Below are 20,707 nucleotides of genomic sequence, written 5' to 3' on the forward strand. Positions count from 1 at the left end.
TGGTACTGCTGGTAACAGCTACTGAGGCTTTGGGCCCAACCAGAACCCAGTCTCTAGTTAAAATCCTACCAAACATGAGCTCACCAGGCCTCACTGAACATCAAGACCCTTCTTTGTCTGGAGCTCTCTCATTATGCTGCACAGGCACTAAGCACGAGGTCCTGGGAGGCACCAAGAATAGGTTCCTATTCTTTTCCTAGGAAAGTGTAGCTATAACGGTCACTAGAATTTCAAGGAAGAACAGGTCAGGGCAATGGCCATTGGCAAAGCACAATGAGTGTATGCCAGAAGGCAAGGTCCAAAGGGACTAGAGAGGAGCTCAGGAAGAAACAAAGATGAATAGTTTAATTAAATCTGGTAAGGGAATTTGTGGTTGTAGGATCTGGAAAAACTCTAATGTCGGAAATGACAGGATCACTGCAGCACACACGTCATACAGACAGGAAGTCCTGAGACCCTGGCAGGAACCTGATGTTAGTTATTTTGGTTTGCAGACTAGGGTTGTGGCAAAGCCTAGAGGGAACTAGCCAATGGCAGGGGTACCTACTGCAAGAGCCACCTCTGGCCATGGCACCTACTGTAAGTTTCCATTACAGCCAGAAGAAGCTTCTACACTCAGCCCTAGGCAGGTGCTGAAACACCAGGAAAGGTTTTTTTTGTTTGTTTGTTTATTTTTTGGTTTTTCGAGACAGGGTTTTCTCTGTGTAGCTTTGCGCCTTTCCTGGATCTCACTCTATAGACCAGGCTGGCCTTGAACTCACAAAGATCCGCCCGCCTGGCTCTGCCTCCCAAGTGCTGGGATTAAAGGCATGTGCCACCACCACCCGGCGCTCCATGAAAGATTTTGTGGAGCTAATGTGAGAAGAGCCAAGAGTGGTTAGTTGTGTAGAAAGTAGATGACTAGAGTCTCCAATGTACTAAAGGTCAACATTCATGAGTGAGAGGAAAGAGGAGGAGGCATTGGGGACAGGGATGTGATGAAGGAAGACATTACGGGGTACACAGCCAGCCAGGCTCCAGGATGCATGATTAGTGAGGCAGTGAGCAGGAGGGAAGAGGAGCACGTGAAGAAGGCACAGAATGGGCAGGGATTAGTCCATGGGGGTGACAGGACATGCTCCGGGTCCTCCATACCCAAGGGACTTGTGACTTATGAAAACAATTCAACTTTCGCCATCATGGTGTTGGTCCATCTTAGTTTTAGAAATGAGTATGGATGAAGGGCCGGTCTGTCTTGGATGCGGCAGCTGGTGTGATGTAACCTTGCTGGCTCCTGATGACTTCCCAGATCCAGGGATGATGATCCTTGTGCTGCTGATTGCACTGGCCTCCCCATCCACCTGATTCATCCTCTGTCCTCTGCTTGTGGGTTCCTTGCTCTCTTTGGCTTCTGTGGGTAGCCAGCCAGTGCAAGTCTCCAGCAGGAGAGAGATAGACGCTGGGAGTGTCCTCTCTGTGTCTTTCCAGTTATAAATACTCTCTTTGGAGATTGAACTCAGCACTTTTCACATCCTGAGCCACACAGACCCCTTTTTTTGAGGCAATGCCTCATTATGCAGTCCAGGCTGGACTCAACATTGCCATCCTCTTGTTTCTACCTCTTGAGAGCTGGGATGACAGGTTTGTGCCTGGCTGTGCTTCACCCATGTCAACTGTATAGCCTCCACCTGCCCTGGGTGCTGACCACCCCTCTTTCCTCCCCTTCCCACCTGGATTAGACACAGCTATCCCACAGGTGCTAACTTCTGGGTGCCATTACACCCCAGAACTCTTATCTGCTCCTACACCATCTCTCCACCTTAAGCACCCAGAGCAAATCCAGTTCCCTGCAGGCCCCTGAGTCCTGAAATTCTGTCACATGCTGCTCTGCACAGGCTCATTTAACCCTTCTCACATTTTATACTTTCTTGATGAAGTGAAGGTTAAGACGCTCATCCAAAGCCACACAGAAAGTGCCACAGTGGAGGTTTGAAGCTGGGCAGAGCTCTGCACTCAGAAGCCTCTAACTACTGACTCATTCTGCCTCTCCCTAACCTGAGGTCATATTGCTGGAGCAGTAGGAAAAAGAGGGCAAGAGCCAAGAGCTCTAAACACACGCTCATGAGGTTCACATACTAAGCTTATTTGTAGGAAAGTCTCAGATCATATTAACCTACTCTATGCACATTTCTAACAGATAGGTTATTATTTTTCATATTTCCAGTGGTCCACGGACTGGACTGCTCAACAGAAACACCTCAGAAGGTTTATGATCTCTCAATGCTCAGGTCATACCCCTGGAATGATGGAGCCATAGCTTTGGGGATGTGATCCAAGCACATATAATCCTTAGGGGATTTCAACTTACTGCCACAATTGAGAACCACTGCCCTAGTGGACAGTGGCAATTGCTAGAAGGCAGAGGTGACAGGTGGAGAGGTCCGGGGGCTATAAGTAGAGTCCTGGCTACACACGGGGAGGATACAGAGGAGCTTGCAGAGTTTATGTACGATCTGAAAATAACATAAAACAAAGCAGCCATGATCAGTGATCATTTATGCCTGAGCAAACTGCTTCTAGGTCTGTGGACATCTTACCATTAATTATTACATCATAGCCATTTACTGAGTCACTTAAATAAATAGAATGATTGTCCATATGCTTTATTGAAGCAAAGGAAATGAATGTGCTTCAGAAAGTTTGTTTTTCCTGGAAGGTGACCTCATTTGGGCTATCCCCCACACCCACCTTTTAAAGACAGCGTCTTGCTGTGGAACCCAGGCTGGCCTTGAATTCCCATTTCTCCTACCCCTGTTTTCTGGGTACCAACTAAAATGATGGATTTCCAGAAGACAGCAAATATTTGTAAAACGCTTGCACCCGTTGACCTTCAGCAGAACTGAAGTTTCTCTGCCTTTGATTCATGGACACAGATGACATTTCCATATTTTCTGGACAGATGTGAGCTTACCAAGTCAAGGTGCTGGGGGAGGACGGGCCAGTGTCTTGCTGTCTTGGAAGCACTCCACAGCACCAGTGAAGGAAGGCGTCACGGATGTGAGTGTGGGATGTGACTCCCAACTGTTATTTCTGGGTTTTCCTTTTGGACTGGGCTGGACTGCTCCACCAGTGTACTCCAGACAGCAGACCAAACAACTTTTCTTTCTCTCTTGTTTTTCTCCAGGCCAGTCTTCTTGTTTACATACTTGCTGAACAGGCTGATGGTGTGATGTGAAAATGGCTGACAAGCTGCCACTGACGGCTGGCTTACCACTCCATCTACCGTGAGCTCAGAAGCCAGGGCACCATGCAAGGGGACATTCAACAGTCAGTGAAGGGACTCTGGCTAGCTTGAGTGTGGCAAGCATGGCTCTGGTAGGCCTTGCCCTTCTCTCTGATTCCCTCTGCCTTGCTAAAAACCATAAAGCTAGCCCTCAAGGTCTATTCCTTTATTTGGTCACTTGCTCCTTCTGAGCCTGGCTACCAAGGTCCAGCTATCAAGGTATTGAAGTCCAGTAATCAAAAGTCCTCTAATTGGCTCCCCTAATTAATATGCCCAATTAAAATTAAACACCCATCCTAACACAGAGTTTCCCTTGTACCTTTGTAAATTGCCATTTGCCTCTGTACCAAGTCTGTCTCCTCTCTATCCAGAGGCAGTCCTTTGTCCAGAGGCAGTCCTTTGCCCCCCCCCCAGGACAAATACCCCTGGCCCTTTTCATTTGTCCCCTTCCCCTTCTCCCTCATCCTCTATCTCCAGTCTTTGTCTCTTATTCCCTGCCCTTTGTCCCTCCAGGGCAAGTAAGTCTCCTTTGTGCTGAGAACTTGGTCCTGGGGGCCCTGAGCTGATACTTTTCCTTTCAGTCATCATGGCTGAACCATGCATGACCAACAAATATGCCCTCTCCTCCCCTCCACCTTGGAGCACCAATCCTGCAAACTCCTTTACTGTAACCTGCAGACTCCTTCCCTGGTTAAACACCAAAGGAGAAGATGCTGATACAAAAATGCATCCACTCTCTGGGAGAACACAGACATCAGCTGGGCATGCAGGGGACCTTTGGGGAGGTCTTCTGGGAGGTTCTGAGTGGCAATCCAGCTGAAGCTGGTTTCTAACACTGTCTGTGAATATTTGGGGCCAGGTCATTCAAGCAAAGGTCTCAGCCACCAGAGGTAGGCGGTCATGGAGTCCTCTGCCTCCTCCTGCTTGGTGTGGTAAGGGAGGGCTCTGGAAACAGTACTTGGGGGCGAGTCATCCTTTAGGGGAGTCAGGCTTTTGGATTCTGGAGGAATAGGGGGATATAATTGGTGCAGCCTCCTTCAAGCCTTCTGACCTCAAGATGGGCAGTGAGTAAATAAAGAAACCAATAGCAAAGCTAACCATTGGGATTTGTCTGTGGTGGTAGGATCCCAAGGTAGCTAAGCCACATAATTCAAAGGACAGCATTTTTTCTGTAAAATTCTGGTCCACTGGTAATGGTTAAGGCAGGTGAGAGACATACCAGAAGCTTTTAACTGGGTGACCCAGTCTGGACTGTAAGCCAACAGTATCTACTTTCTTGCTCTAAAGTACTATTGATAAGAAAATCAGCTGCTATTGCTAATATTTATTAGTTAATTATGAGGTGACAGGGATAGGTCTGAGTGTCACTTGATTTTAACTTCACGGAGGCCTTCCAGGGGGTGCTGGGATTCTCTGCAGTTTGCTGACCAGAAAATGTGAGTTTCAGAGAGACTGAATCTTCCAGGTATGAACTCTAACTCTAAGAGTTGAGATTTGAACCCAGGTGGCTGACCTCACAGCCTTGATCTTTTTCATGGGTATAACTGTCTCCACCCCTTCCTGTCCCCATAGTATGTTTACTGCTGAAGGAAACCCAAGGGTCTGGGCCTTCAGCTCATCTGGAAGAGGAAGTGGATCATTCTTTGCTCTATTCCCAGGAAGAGGGCTCTCTGAGTTCTCTATACACTGAAAAACCATAAAACGTCACTGAGAAAAATGCAAGAGGAGAGAAAGAAATGAGGCCACACATGTATTCAAGAACCAGAAGACTCGATGCTGGTAAAGATGCCAACCCTCCTCCCGAGGAAAATCCTAATACAATCTTTTGGTAGAAATTGAAAGACGAGTTTTTACTTCATGTGCAAACCTGTATGACCCAGACTAACAAAACCAAACCACAACAAGCTAAAAGCAAGACACTTTACAGAATAGCTCGGAGGAATACAATGACTCAGTGCCAGGACTCACAAAACCATGCTCATCACAACTGTGGGACACAGGTATTTACATTACAATTCATAACAGTAGTGAAATTACAGTTATGAAATAGCAATGAAAATAATTTTATGATTGGGGGTCACCACAACATGAGGAACTGTATTAAAGGGTCACAATATTAGGAAGGTTGAGACTTGCTGCTCTAAAGACATTGTTAACAAAATGAAAAAACAAGGCAGATATTGGAAGAAAAGGACCACAATCTATCGGTTTGACCAAGTACAAATAGAAACAATAAGAAACTCAGTATCCGTAATAAGAAAGCAATCTGTTTAAGATGGGTAAAATACTTGAATAGATGCTTTATAAGAGAACACCAGGGGTGCGGGTCTAGGGGGATGGTTCAGTTGGTGAAGTGCTTGGGCACAGTGACATGGTCCTGTAATCCTAGACCTGGGGAGTTAGAGACTTGAAGCTTGCTGGAGCGTGCTGTCCAGTCAGCCTGGCCTGATGGGTCAGTGAGCCCCAGGCCAGTGAGAGATACCATCTCAAAAACTCTATCTATCAAAAGATAGAGTCATTGAGGAAGACACACAGTGTTGATCTCTGGCCTCTACAGTCATGCGCGCGCGCGCGCGCGCGCACACACACACACACACACACACACACACACACACACACACACACACGAGAACATGAGGGTGAACAAGAATCACATGAAAATATGTTTTAAACATCACTAGTCACAAGTAAAATCCAGAAAACGTCACTCCACCTCTCTATTGAGTGGATAAAATTAAAAGGAAAATCTGACTACACCAAGTGTTGACAAGGACGTGGAGGAACCAGAACACTGACGTACAGATGATGGGGATGCAGTCTGGCAGTTTCCCAGAAAGTCAGGAGAGGACCAGATGCATGGCCGATTACCCAAGAGAAATGAAGGTGTATTTCCATACAAATATTTTAACATAAAGGTTTGGAGAACTCTATTTCTAACTGCCCCAAGCTGGGAACAACGCAAGTGTCTTTCAAATATGAGCAGGTAATTTGCAGTTTACTTATACAAGGAATACTACCCAGCAACAGTAAGAAGGATTGAATTGCTGATATATGCTAACACACGGACAGAAGAAATCAAATTAAGTATGTTGAGTAATAGAAGACAGCAGGGCTGAGAAAATGGCTCAGTCAGTGTAATGTCTGCCGTGTGCTGTGGAGGGTCTTTCTGTAGGCTGTGAATATGTGTTGCTCTGAATGGTTGATAAATAAAGCTGTTTGGCCAATGGCGAGGCAGAATAAGGTTAGGTGGTACATTCAAGCTGGAGAGGAAGAAAAGGGGTGAGGGGAGACATTGCGAACAGCTGCCAGGAGAAGCAAGATGTGAAGGTACTGGTAAGCCATGAAGCCACGTGGCAAGATATAGAATAATAGGAATGGGTTGAATTAAGTTATAAGAGCTAGTTAATAATGTGCCGGAGCCATAGGCAATATAGTTTGTAATTAATATTAAGCCTGTGAGTGATTATTTTATAAGCAGCTGTGGGGCCGTGGGGCTGGGTGGGATTGGAGAAAGTTCTGTCTACATACATGCAAACCTGGACACCTGAGTATGGGTCCCTAAGAATGCACATAAAAATTCAGCCACTGACTCACATGTCTGTAACCCTACTACTGGAGGGGTGGGGGATGAGAGGTGAATCCCAGGTGCCCACTGGCCAGGCAGCCTAGCTGCAGATGAGCTCTACGCTCAGTGAGAAATCCTGCCTCAAAACATATGGTGGAGAGTGATTAAAAAAGCCACCCCTGTATAAACCTTTGGCTTCCACATGCATACAAATACACATGCTTGAGTCACTGCATTCATATAGGTACACACCTTCATGAACATTTATACATCCCATGTGCACCTGTGCATGTGCATGCACACACACACTCACACCTATGCCAGCATATCTATGCTTCTTTCATACATATTTCTAGCAAATTCAAATAATTAAAGAAACAGGTTGTCTAGGGGAGGTAGGCGGTGTCAGGAGTTGTGGCTATGAATGTGTGTAAGGAAACTTTAGGAGATGAAGGACGTGTTCATTGTCCAGACAGAGGTGATGGTTCACGGGTATCTTCATGTTACCATTACAAAAGTACAACCTTTTGTATATTTAATTTCTTACACACTCATTATGCTTCAATAAATCTCTTTAAAGAAATCAAGCAGTTAATGTTGGGACATAGGTTTGTATTGTGCCAACCTGGCTAGGCCCCAGAGTCCTTCTAGACACATAAAGCTATTTTTTAAAATTCGTGAACCCTATTTCTTGAGAATTTCATATGTGAGTATAATGCATTTACATCATTTCTAGCCCCCACTCCAATTCATCCTATTACCTGCCATATCCTGTCTCAAATTCATGTGACTTATGGGACATCATTTAAATGATACTTGTTCATATTTAGGGCGGGTAGTGTGCATTTAGGTACATGTATGTGAATGGGTCACAATCAGATCAGCATAATTGGCTTGCCTACCTCAAACATTTAGCACTGTGCTAGGGACGTCCAAATCATCTCTACCAGTTTTCCTTTCTTTTTCTTTTTTCTAAAGTAGCTGTAAGATGTAGTCCCTTACTGTGCTGTTGACCCTTATGCTATTCTTCCTTTCAATGACTCCCCCTCCCCATTAACCATCCTCATTCTATCTCTTCTCTGACTCTTGTCCTTCCAAGCCTCTCCTGGCCAGTGTTCTACATCTATGATCAGCTTTTTGACTCCCTCATGAGTGTAAAAAGTGTAGCTGGTGTCTCCAGGGCTGTCTTGTTCCACCCCAAGCCTGGCTTGTTTCACTTATATGTCATCTTGTTCTGTGGATTGCAAATGACAGTATTTTATTCATTTCTGTGGCAGAGTAGTAGTCCTCTGTGTGTGTGTCAGAGCATAACATTCTCCACCCTCCTCATCCACTAGTCTTATGGACTGTCTTGTGTATTCCTATCTGAGACTCTATAGTGTTCCTTATAACTTAATTTTTTTTCACTTTAACAGGTTTCATGTAAAATTCAATATCTCATCCCCAAGATTCCAGATGGAGTTGGGGTTGGTGGTAGAGCAGAGAAGGCACGCCAGTAAGACTTACCACACCTATAACCCAACAGGTGGACAGGGCCACGTAACCCACCTTGGAAGCTGGATTTTGCAATGAGCTATCACTATATTTCTCACCTAATGGCCATTGCAAGGGCAGAAGGTGTGGAAAAATCTGGAAAGCATTACCCTGTCAACAGTTTTGCTGACACAGGAGAAGGCTGTCTATGATGGAGTCACAGATGCAATGGCTATTAAAATGATCTTGGCTATGTCCATTCCTTTAGCCCATAGCCTGTTTCTGGCTTGCAATACAGCAATTGTCTTGTCGGGCTGCTGAAGTCAGTTGTAGCATTAGAACAACCTTTGAGTGTGATGTTGTCACAATGACCCATGTCTCATTCAGAGGAAGGGCTGCAGTGTTGCTAAGCAACACCCTGTCTGCTCAGGTAGATCCATCCGTCACTGAGCTGTTGATGTTGAAGCGTACACAATGGCCTGAAATATGTTAGGCTCATAAAAGTACATTCGTCAGTGTGCTTACAAAGGAGGCAGCACCTAGCGTTAGCAGGATGAGATTAATTTAAGATAATAAATACAGTGCGTCAGTAGACAAGCATGCTTTGCAGCTTTGGTGACAAGTCTCTTGGGATGTCTGCAGAATCAGAAGAGTGTTCTTAAAAATCTGACTACTGGTGAAATAAGGCAGTCTAGATATGATAGTGTATCAAGGAACCATAGTGCCAAGACAGTGTCTCCCCTAGGTATTTCCATGTACGTGGGCTCTGCATCAGAGGTCCTCTGTGATCCTCTGATTCTCACAGTGCTTTCTTGGCTGATCAACTTCTGTTCAACCAGCCAACTGACTCTCTGATCATGGGCTGGCAACCACATGTGTGTCCTCCTCACTATACTCCATAACTGAAGTTTGAGGTACCTCCCACCCCATCTCTCTCTCTCTCTCTCTCTTGACTGGGCCTCCCTACGTAGCTTAAGCTAGCCTCAAAGTCAGGATCCTCCTGCCTCAGCCTCCTGAGCACTAGAGTTACAGATGTCTGCTGCTACCAAGCCTGGCTGCACACACTTCTCTTTTGTATAGAGATGGGTAGCTTCTTGGCTTACTTCTATAACTGGCTCGTTGTATCAGTGTTGCTCCTTTACACGTAATACACACATTTTATGAGATTACCTCTGCAAGTTTCTTGTTTCCAAAGCATACTTTGACCCTGTCATTTGGGAAAATATGGGAACCATTTTGTAGCCGCCATTTGAAACCAACAAGATGAAGGGGTTTTCTGAGCACAGATTGGTTTCTGGCAAAACCTGAGCTTCAACCTTAGTTGTCAGGGTGGGAGGCAAAAGGGGAAGATGGCTTAGATATCCTGGAAGAAGTTGGAGGCAAGGAACCTGCAGAGTTAATCTCATGAAACATTCATGCAAAATGTGAAGGAACCAGAAAAGCAAGATGGATACAATTAGCTAGTATGGAAGTAAGCCAAGAAGTCACCCATTGTGCGCTCTCTCTCTCTCTCTCTCTCTCTCTCTGTGTGTGTGTGTATGTATGTGTGTAGGTATGTGGTGTGTGTGTGTATGCACACACGTTCAGTTAGCATGGGAAGAAGAGAATGAGATGAAAACCTGAAGGATGAAGGTGGTTGACCTTGACCTTGAGCTTTATAGGTTTGCTGATTCTTATACTTGCTCTGTCCTCTAACATATAAAATTATAAAGACACTGGGAAAGATACATAAAGTAATTCTGGTTACTACTATAGGCTTATTTTCTATTATTATTATTATTATTTGATTTTTGTATATTTGTTTTAAGGTAGGGTTTCACTTGATAGCCCAGGTTAACCTCAAACGCATAACAATCCTCTTGTTTCAGATTCTCAAATAATGAAATCACAAGTGTGTGATGCCACACCTGGAATGTTATTTAACTTTATGTTAAGAAACGTGCAGACTGTATTAACACTTTTCAGCCAAGTGGCAGATACTATTTATTTATATATTTATTTCTCTCTAGCTGTTATGGGGGAGGAAAGGTCAGAATGTTAAGTAATTTCTTTAAGGGTCTTAAAAATATGGACATATAACTGGGTGCTATCACACACACACATGTTCACAATCCCAGAACTAGGAAGATGGGGAACTGTGAGTGCGAGGCTGGACTTGGACACATATTATGGCTCTGTTACACATCACAAATGTAACACACTTGTGTGTGCGCACACACACAGGAGCGCGTGCATGCGCGAGCAAATGGGTTAGTAACATACAGGTTTTTACTACTCAGGCTAAAGATCCTACAGATGTGGCCAGTGGGGTGCCTCAGTAGGCGCTCTTGCCACCAAACCTCATGACTTGGGTTCAATCCTGGGGACCCACATCATCCCAACTCTTGCAAGTGGTCCTCTGACCTCATATGTGTGCTGTGACACACGACCACAATGCCAAATATAAAAATAAGTATAAAAAACAAAAGCAAAAAAAAAAAAAAAAAGATACTATAGATGTTCAGACTCTCTGATGGCCACGTGGGGATTTGTAAATATTCTTAAATACACACATGTAACTAACTGCTGAGTCTCGAGGGTGTGGAGGGCTAGAGGCGGATATGTAGATTTTCACCACAAATGAGGCCTCTCTCCTGACAAGATGTCACTCTCCCCAGTTCGTTCTCAGACTCGGCCAGCGAGACCCTGGTGGCCCACACCCATTTCCTCATTTTTATCCAGTGCTTTTCGGAAGCCTCTGTTTCTTGTCACACTTTATCGACCAGAGAACAACCCTCCCAAACTCAATTTCCCCAAACACGTGATGGCTGCAAACCAAGCTCCCTGAAGAACTTCTTTCCCATAAGCCCCATCTCCACCCTTTAAACTTACCCCAAAAGAATTGGGTTCAAAACCTAAGCCTTCGGGGACAACACAGCCTCTGAGTAAAGCATTACACGTATTCTGTTTCTCCTTTTCTCAGCTTTCCCCACAGCAATTGTACCTCCCTTAGGAACCGGGATGTGTTTCCCATAATTACAGTTTGCTACTGGCACTTGCTCGGTTGACCAGCTCCCAGGCCCACAGGCACTGCCTGGGAGCTGTGGCTTCAGGGTAGAGTAGTCATAGACTTCCTCAACTGGCAGCCCTGGAGATTAAGATCTGGAATGAAGGGTCAACCATGTTTGGCACTTTATGAGCACTTACATATTTTGATAAGAATGGTACTGGCAGGTAAGAAGGCTTCTGGAAAAAACTGAGGTGAGTTATTCTTGTCACCTGTGTGCCTGCCTGTTTCCTACCTTCTTTGAGTTGAGTTTAGATCTCCCCTGTAACCTCATACCAGTCAACCAGAAGCTAGCTGGAGCAATTTTCTCCATTTTCCGTCTTACTCCCTGATATGTCTTCATCTTCTCTCTACTCTATCAACAGTGCAGGAAGTGAGGGGCCCAGAGAAGCCAGAGCCACATGGTGGAAGAAGGCCAGTTTTCTAGAGTTAGCTAGCCGAGAGATTCATGAGCTGTCCCTCAAGAAAGAACTCACTTGTCTCGAGCAGGGCCACTAGGATTTGTAGGACTTGCTTGTTACTACAGCGTACCATGGCACTATCCTGACTAACGTGTCTTCAGTTGTGCTTAATTAAAGATTGGCACAGTATAGGGCAGAGATAGAAAGAGATTAGAATAGGGGTAGCTAGCACTATATAAAACTATATAAGAAAAACCCTTCTCCAAGTCAACCAGTGAAAACCCAAGAGGCCTGGGGGGAAGACAGAGAAAGAATATACACTTTCCTTTTTAATGTAATGATGACTCTATGTGTGTTACAGCACAGGAGTTCAATTGGGAGACAGTTTTCAAGGAGAGAAAAGACAAAGTTTGAGGAAATGATACTGGAAACTTTAGTTATCAATCAGGGGAGATTCGGAGTCAATCTTGTTATCAGGAGTATAAACCTAAGGACAAGAGGACTCACCCTTCCCCCTAGTTTCTGATGCTCCTGTAGAGATGGTGCACACGGGGCCACCAAAGAGTTCTCAGTGAGCACATGATTTTTATTGTACTGCTTCTTTTAAGATTTTTAAAAATGGATTTATTTATTCTTGTTTTTAAGTGTACGTGTGTTTTACCTGTCTGTCTGTCTGTACATCGTATGGTGTGTAGTGCCCTCAGAGGCCAGAAGAGGGCATCAGATTCACTGGACCAGGAGTTTCAAGACCACATGGGTGCTAGAAACTGAACCCTGGACCTCTGGAGGAGCAGCTGGTGCTCTCAACTGCTGAGCCCCTTGAGGATCTTCCTCACGATGTGGAAAGTGACTTAGGCCTGAGTGACTACTGATGGGTAGAGGAGAGTAGTCTTCTTAAGTCTATTCTTCCTTGAGTGCATTCCCAAACAGTTTCCATCCCCTCTTATTTTGACAGAGTGAAAAAAGCACCATTTTCGAGAAATCCCTAAAGCATCATAATTTACAATAAATGAGGTTTATTTGTGGGGTAAGGAAGCCACAGATGGCACTGTAAAGCCCCTGTGAGCTGGTGTTAAATCAGGGGCAGTGTTCAGGAGAGAGGAAAAGCTCATTGGCACTTCGGGGTCACCTGCTGCACCACAGACCTGCTGCCATTACAAGACCTTAGTCTGTCTTCCTGGTGGGCAAGTCCCGCAGCTGGGCTTCATGAGCCATAATGAGACATGGAAACCCTTCAGCAATGCCATCTGAGGGGAAGGCGAAGCCTCCCTCCGTCCAGATAAGCCTCTTTGCAGCTACTTTCACACCTGCAAACTCACTCCATCCTTGAATATGTTTCTCATTCCCCAGACAAGCCCAGGGGATCTATACCCTTGAATAAAATGCCTGTCTGTACTAAATTGCTTTGGGGGCCTGACTTACACCTCAGTAAGACTAGAGGACCAGAAGGAGAATTCGTTTCTTTTTTTTTTCTTTTTCTTTCTTTTTTTTGTTTGTTTTTTTTTTTTGTTTGTTTGTTTTTTGTTTTTTCGAGACAGGGTTTCTCTGTGTAGCTTTGTGCCTTTCCTGGAACTCATTCGGTAGTCCAGGTTGGCCTTGAACTCACAGAGATGCGCCTGCCTCTGCCTCCCGAGTGCTGGCATTAAAGGCATGCATCACCACCGCCCAGCACTCATTTCATTCTTTAACAAACATTTTTTGTGCATGTTTTAGTTTTGGAAGACATATTTGTGCAAGAGGAAGAGGTCTTCAAGATATGCTGCGATGCACATCTACCCGCACTCATAGAATCCATGACAAGGGCAGCAGGATTGTCTGCAGGTATCATATCAGCATGGAACTGACAGAGCTTAGCTATATAGTTTCGTGGTCAAGATTAGTGCCTATGACCTCAATCAGAAAGCCTTCAGATTTTCTGCATATTAGAAAGCCACACTGAACTTGATAAAATGGATCATTCCAGGGCCCTACCCTGGATGTCATGAATGAAAGTCCTTGAGAATGGATAGGGTCTGGGTATCTGTGTTTCAACAATCTTTACCAGTGATTCTGAGTACCTAAGATTTATGTAACATTCTCCCTCAAGTTAGATGAAGCCTCCATTTCTTCCTCAACTGCCGCCAAGTGCTGTCAGCGAGCTATTTGAGACAGAGGGAAGAGCACGCATGAATGCTTCTTGCTTGCCTTTTTGTGTCAAGTCTACTTTTTTTTGTTTAAACTTATAAAGGTCCAGTAAAATTAGGATGCTCTTCAGCCTGCACAGGAGGACCTGGAAGGCTGGAGGGAATATGATGGCAGTTCTCACCAGACAGCATTTCCACATCCCTCAAAGGGTGTCAGAATAATTATATTTTAAAGGATGATTAAAGAGCATGTGATCAGTCACGTCTACATTGAGTACTAGGGAGGTGTTCACAGAGTTAAACATGTGGTTATACCTCGTCAGTTTTGAGGATGGTGAGCAAAACCGAGAAGAGGGTATGAGATAAGCAGCAGCAATCCCTGTGAGCAATAGTTTAGTACTTAACTGTTTTTTTTTTTTTTTTTTTTTTGGTTTTTCGAGACAGGGTTTCTCTGTGTAGCTTTGCGCCTTTCCTGGAACTCACTTGGTAGCCCAGGCTGGCCTCGAACTCACAGAGATCCACCTGGCTCTGCCTCCCGAGTGCTGGGATTAAAGGCGTGCGCCGCCACCACCGCCCGGCTAGTACTTAACTGTTTTAAATCACAAAGCTGTTCTGTTCGTTCTCTCTGTCACAGAGTCAGGTGGCCAGCCTGACCTAGGACAGAGACTTTGGAGCCAACTTTTAAACAAGCATGCTTGCGTATGGAGAGGGAAGGCCATGGCCCAGTTCCAGAGCCAGTTTTATACAGAGCAGAACAGCATGTGACAATATTTCAACATTATTCATACCCCAAAGACACCCGAATCTCTGTAGAACTGAGTCAGTAATTACAGAGATTGACTAATGCAGTGGCCTTCAACCTGTGGGTTTGACCCTTTGGAGGGTTGAACGACCCTTCACAGGTGTCACCTTGGTGTCACCTAAGACCATGGGAAAAAAAAATAAAGATATTTACATCATGATTCGTAACAGCAGCCAAAGTAGCAGCAAAAATTATTTTATAGTTGGGGGCCACCACAACATGAGGAACTGTGATAAAGTGTCACAGAGTTAGGAAGATTTTGAACCAGTGGACTGAAGCAAGGGAAGAACAAAGAAGGCTTGGAGACAGGAGATCTTCAAGAGTGGAGAGCAGAGAAAGTTTAGAGAGAAGAGATTTCTTGAGATCATCTGCAAGAATCTGGCAATCAAATGGGCTGTTCTTGGCCACTGGGCGGTACTGAGGCCAAGCCATTGGCGCAAGACAGTGAGACTGTAATGTGATCTCTGAGTCCGAGGAGAGAACGAGACTAGAGAAGAAGGCGGGTGAGCCAAGCCCCAGGATCAGTCGGAGAGACAGGTGGGGAGGCAGCCAGGAGCAGAGCAAGGATGAGATGGAGAGACTTAGAGAACAGGGCCAGAGGGAGGATTCCTATGGAGGGAAAGAGGTGGGTGTCTTAGCCAGGAGATGCCCTGAATCACAGTAGGGAAGCATACAGCAGACTCCAGCCAGCCAATGAGAGATGCAGCCTTTGCACATGATGGGTGCCCTGGAGGTCATAGCAAAGCTCCAGGAGCCAGAGAGACCAAGAGGACACTTACCAAGTGGGCAAAGAGAGATAGGTGGTTAGAGTGGGTAGAAGAGAAACAGCTGGAGAGGTGGACTCTAACATTTGGAGTTGAATATGATGGGTGGCAGAGGGCAGCAGAAACAGATGATCTATACCTTAGGAAGTCAAGTCAGAGGCCAGGTTCAGTAAGGAGAGGCTGGGCCTTGGAAAGGGCCCATTTGTATCTCTCCTGGGTTTTGGTAACAGATGTATGTGAGAAGGTGCGGGAGAGAAACTGCCAACATGACTGCTCCATGATATGGTTAAGGTTTTTATTTTATTGTAGATATGAGAGAGTGAGAACACCCAGAGGCATCTGGAAGAGTCTAGAGCAGACAGAGAAAGAAGCAGACTGAACATGACCAGGGCTAGGGAAGCAAGGAGAGAAGAACAGTGGAAATAGTAAGATAGCAAGAGAGAGAACATAGAGCATAGAGAGAGAGAAAGAGAATAAGAGAGAATACCTGGGAGTAAGAGATAGATAGATAGATAGATAGATAGATAGATAGATAGATAGATAGATAGATAGATAGATGACAGGTAGATAGATAGATAGATAGATAGATAGATAGATAGATAGATAGATAGATAGATGACAGGTAGGTAGATAGATAGATATATAGATAGATGATAGATAGATGACAGGTAGATAGATGACAGGTAGGTAGGTAGGTAGGTAGGTAGATAGATAGATAGATGACAGGTAGATAGATAGATAGATAGATAGATAGATAGATAGATAGATAGATAGATAGATAGATAGATAAATGATAGACAGACAGACAGATAGATATTGATAGTATAGTGAGAATAGCTGGGTTATAAGGATGAATATCTGTGTGTGTGTTTGGGGGTGGGTGTGCCATAAGCTGGAGGAAGTTTAGGGTGAAGGAAGAGGCCAGAAGGGCCGGGAGGCTAGTGTGGACTTTGAAATGTGTAACAGATACTTGTGATTCTGAGGGGGCTTGGAGTCCAGCACAGGCTTATAGGTGCCACATGTAGCCATATGTCCCTTCTGCCAGAGGTAAGTGAAATGACTCCTTTTGGCAGATGGGAACTTATTTCACAAGTGCCTGAGAAATGCTGGCTTTTCTCTAACTGCCAGAAGTCCTCTAGTCCATCTTTGAGCTCATTTCTGGGTCTATGAACTGCCCTTTGGAATCTGAGGAACTTGAGTTTCCTTTGGGTTTGACATCCATCATCACATCTCCCTCTTAAGCAGACATAAGCACACAGTAAATAAATGTCGACCTTGGCCCTGCACTGAACTTGTGTCTACTGGGAAGAAGGGACAATGTCCATGGACTATTTCAGACTCTGAAGTATGATCTGGCTTTTTGCCCTCAGATTAACCACAATTCTTCACTCCAGTGGCCAGCTTCCTGCTTTCCTGTGAGGGGGCAGAGTGTGAATGCTGATGAGAGAAGTTGGTAGTTTATGGTGCTTTTGAGCCAGCCTCCTGGTTCTCGCCAGGTGTGCCTGGGTAAATGTTTAACTCCCAGCTCTCTGAAAAACAAATCAAAATCAAACAGCTCTGCAAAGGGTGCCTAGCCCTTCCTCAGCCCTCAGACGGCCCCGCAGGTGTGATGTGACCACTACCCTGCCTGCTGACGTCATGTTTGAACAGTACCTGGGGCCTCCTTTCCTTTGCTGAGTTTTTTGAATGAGGCATAGTTTTGACAGTGTTTAGGACATCCGAGCAGGTTTTCCCAAAGGATGGTCCTGGCCAAACTTGCACCCGAGTGATTTTCAACTCATGTTGATACTCAATTTCCGCATGAAGACTTAAAGCTAAAACAATCCCGTGCCTGGGAATCTTCACTATTGCTGCTGGCTTGCTGGAAGCAGAAACCAGGAAACCCAGGAGGGCCATTAGGACATGCCTTAAAGCAGGGTTCCAAGGCCCAGCTCTCAGCAGGCTTTTCCTCACAGCCCACCTCTCCTCTCTCTGTTTGGGTGTGTGTATCTTATGTGACTCGGGGGTCACAGGAAGATCTTGAGGGCCTTGACTGTGGCCATCATAGTAGAAGTACTTTACCTACTTAATCATGGCAACCACTTCTCCGGGTGGGTGCTGTTCACATCCTCATTTTGTGGGTGAGGTAAGATAAGCACAGAGCAGCTAATTACCTTCCGAGGCCCTGCTACTTGTTAGTGGCAGGGCGGGGGTTCAAGAACAGCCTGGCATATTTGAAAGATGTATGCTCTGTCTTCCCCACAAGCGTTAGGAATATTTGCTTAAGAAGTAGACATAGCAACGAATAAATGCCCTTCTTCTTCACACAATGATAATAATTTCCAAATATTTAAATTCTGCTACCTAAAAGGTGAAATTTTATAGGATTTGAAGTGAAGCCTGAGTACTACATTCTGCTTTCTCTAGTATGGAGTAGTGTGTGTGTGTGTGTGTGTGTGTGTGTGTGTGTGTGTGTGTGTGTGTGTGTGTTTATACACACGTTTGGGATGTTGAAATAAATTCAGTGGTAAGGGGAAAAAATATCCACCAGAAGCCTTGGAATTAGACTCTCAAAAGACAAATTGACTAAATCGCGTTGAAGATTCCCAGCAGCGAACTCGTCTGGATTTTGGGTCTCACATGCCAAAGCTGAAAGTCAGCATGCATTTGAAACAGCACAGTGCTGATGTTTATGGCAGGGCTTGAATGGAACCAAGCCCTGGCTGACTGAGAGACCTGCTTCTGTTATTTCTCCTTTTGCTCTCTGTTTCTGTCTTGGTAGATTCGGCCGAGGAGGTATTAAAAAGCCAGAAGAGCTGATGTTTGATGCCCTATCTATAAAGAAATTGAACATTGTGCTGAAGGGCCTGGAAGGTTTAGTAAATATAATTCATTTCAGTTAGGTTAGTGATTGAGCTGAACGAAAATCTCTGTGATGGTCTGTGACGGACTTTTGTCCTAGCATCCCATCACTATGGGAGTTTTTTTTGTTGTTGTTGTTTTTAAAATAGGGTCTCACTAGATGGTCCTGGCTGGCTATTGTAGAACTATGGGAGATTTTTAAGAAGCCATTACTTTATCTTAAAACACCACAGTAGTGTGAAAATTCAATTTTTAATGACTTTTTTAATGGTTTTTAATGACTTCCGGGCGGACTTTGAATTTACTGTAACTAACTTACAGACTTTTCTCTTCTGAGTAAAGGATTTTTCTGAGTGCCATGGCTGCCCAGTGGCTTTCTACTTGTCTGTAGCTGGTGCTTTTGCGTGACACAGAGGGCAGCTGTCTGGTGTCCAGTCAGGAGAACTATCTGTTCCTTTAGAGCACATCACTTTAAGAATTTTCTTTTCAGCCTCTAAACCCCTGGTTGCCCTTTTATAAGTTCTGGGACAGGAATCTAAAGAGACTGAGCAGCTGGCTCTCAACGAACCCTGCTAAATAGAAGAGTGAGGGCCAAAATGCAGTTCTCCATAACCTCCAATGACACCACCCATGCCATGAGCCCTGTCTCTTTCAGGAGTCAGTCAAGTATAATTACACAGAAGTTTTTCCATTAATTTTTAAGAGTCTTTAGGAGCCTGTGTTTAGACAGATGAATTGATTTTCGTGTGTGTGTGTGTGTGTGTGTGTGTGTGTGTGTGTGTGTGTGTGTGTGGCTTGGGATTGAACCCAGGGCCTCCCTCATGCTTGACAAGCACTCTGCCATTGAGCTGTGCTCACAGCTCTCTTTGCTTTGCAGCAACCTTGCTAAGTTTCCTTAGCTGGTCTTGAGCTCCTTCTGTGGCCCAGGTAAGTCTTGAACTTCTGCTTGTCCTGCCTCAGCTTCCCAAGCAGCTGGTGTCATAGGCCTGAACCATTAGGAACAGCCAGACATTTTAATTTGAACTTCTACCCTAGGGCAAGTCAATTTTCTTGTGCTTTGCTATGATGGAGTAATTCAACATGATCAGCACAGAAAAGGTAACACACACACACACACACACACACACACACACACACACACACACACACACACACACACTACTTCCTTGCTAGGCCATTCACTTTGAATAGTCCCAGCGACTTCTGGGCTTGCCCAGGCACCTGCTCTCCTAAGTCTTATTTTATCCAGATGACAGCAAGAGAGAGTTCAGATTGGAAGACACTTTCTTGTGCATATCAGCACATCTATGTGAAAACCCACCAAACAGAGCAAAATCTGAAGGCCTATAATGAGTGTTTTCTCTTCAGACATCAATTCCAGTCTTGTAACATCACCTATCACATTGTTTGAGAGGATTGGATCCTCCTGAAACTGGAGAAAAGAAAATCCCCACAGCTGTGTTTCCTGTCAGTACTCACCCGTGCCCACATTTTCTCTTACGGAGTGTTGGTGCTCTGGAGCTCCAGGATAGTGCCAGGGCTGCAGTCTGCTGGCCTGACTCCTCCTTGTCATAGCTCCCCTGGAAGAATGTTGGCGTGCTCCTCTGCCAGTGTCTGCCGTTCGAGACTCACAGTTCACTAACCTTGAAGACACACAAGTTGGAAATGGAAAGGTGTTTAGAACTCTGGAAAGGGTCAACTCATTTCTGTCAGCTAAGGGTCACATCGCAGTCGTCGAGAAGGTCAAATCTACAGTGTCATGAATGGAATCCACCATTCACTTATTCACATATGCACAAAATCAGAGGCAGGTCTCGCTATATCGGCTTAAACGTCAAAGATACATAAAACATGGTCCTGCCCTGAAGCAGCTCACACTCTGGGCAAAGTGAAGTGTGTACTGACCGACCAACCCCTGGGTCCCATATGCCGTGTGTCAAGGGAGAACGCGAAGATGGAGAAGACGAGCACTAGGGGCATCCTGAGATGTTACAGGTTTTCTCATCAGGAGTGGGGGTCAAAGGGCGCTCACTGGCTGCAACCCACAGCTCTAGTCATGGACTTGGTCTCCTTCCCACACCTCTCGCCTCATCTCAGACCCCTCTCTCAACCCATTTACCATGTTTCTGTTAATCTGTTTGAAGGCGCCTCCTGCGCCTGCTTTACCTGTTACCGGCCGCTTGTGAGGGTCACTCAAGCCACGTGTTTTTCAAATTTCCTCCCAAAGAGAGAAAAGTTATGTTTGGAAATGTGACTTTTAAGTAGTTTAGAAACAAAGCTTGGATTTTGATTTTTTTATTTGGAAGAAAAATCTTCTGGACTTTCAGAGGGCTAGTGCTGCCCAGTATCTTACCTTCTTTTTATCTCCTCACAGCTGTAAGATTCAGTTCTGAAGTGGTGTGTGTGTGTGTGTGTGTGTGTGTGAGTGTG

General features: G+C 45.1%; 1 protein-coding gene across 1 annotated transcript in view; it reads right to left on the bottom strand.

Moving 5' to 3' along the window:
• Nedd9 (neural precursor cell expressed, developmentally down-regulated 9) overlaps positions 1–19,920 on the bottom strand; it is a 124,481-nt gene extending 104,561 nt beyond the window's left edge. Inside the window, exon 1 of the mRNA XM_076573223.1 lies at positions 19,757–19,920. Coding sequence (XP_076429338.1) covers positions 19,757–19,768 — 12 coding nt within the window. The 5' untranslated portion in view covers positions 19,769–19,920. The remainder of the gene's footprint in view (positions 1–19,756) is intronic.
• Between the last annotated feature and the right edge of the window lie 787 nt (positions 19,921–20,707).

Source organism: Peromyscus maniculatus, chromosome 5, assembly GCF_049852395.1.
Source record: "Peromyscus maniculatus bairdii isolate BWxNUB_F1_BW_parent chromosome 5, HU_Pman_BW_mat_3.1, whole genome shotgun sequence".
Lineage (NCBI taxonomy): Eukaryota > Metazoa > Chordata > Mammalia > Rodentia > Cricetidae > Peromyscus > Peromyscus maniculatus.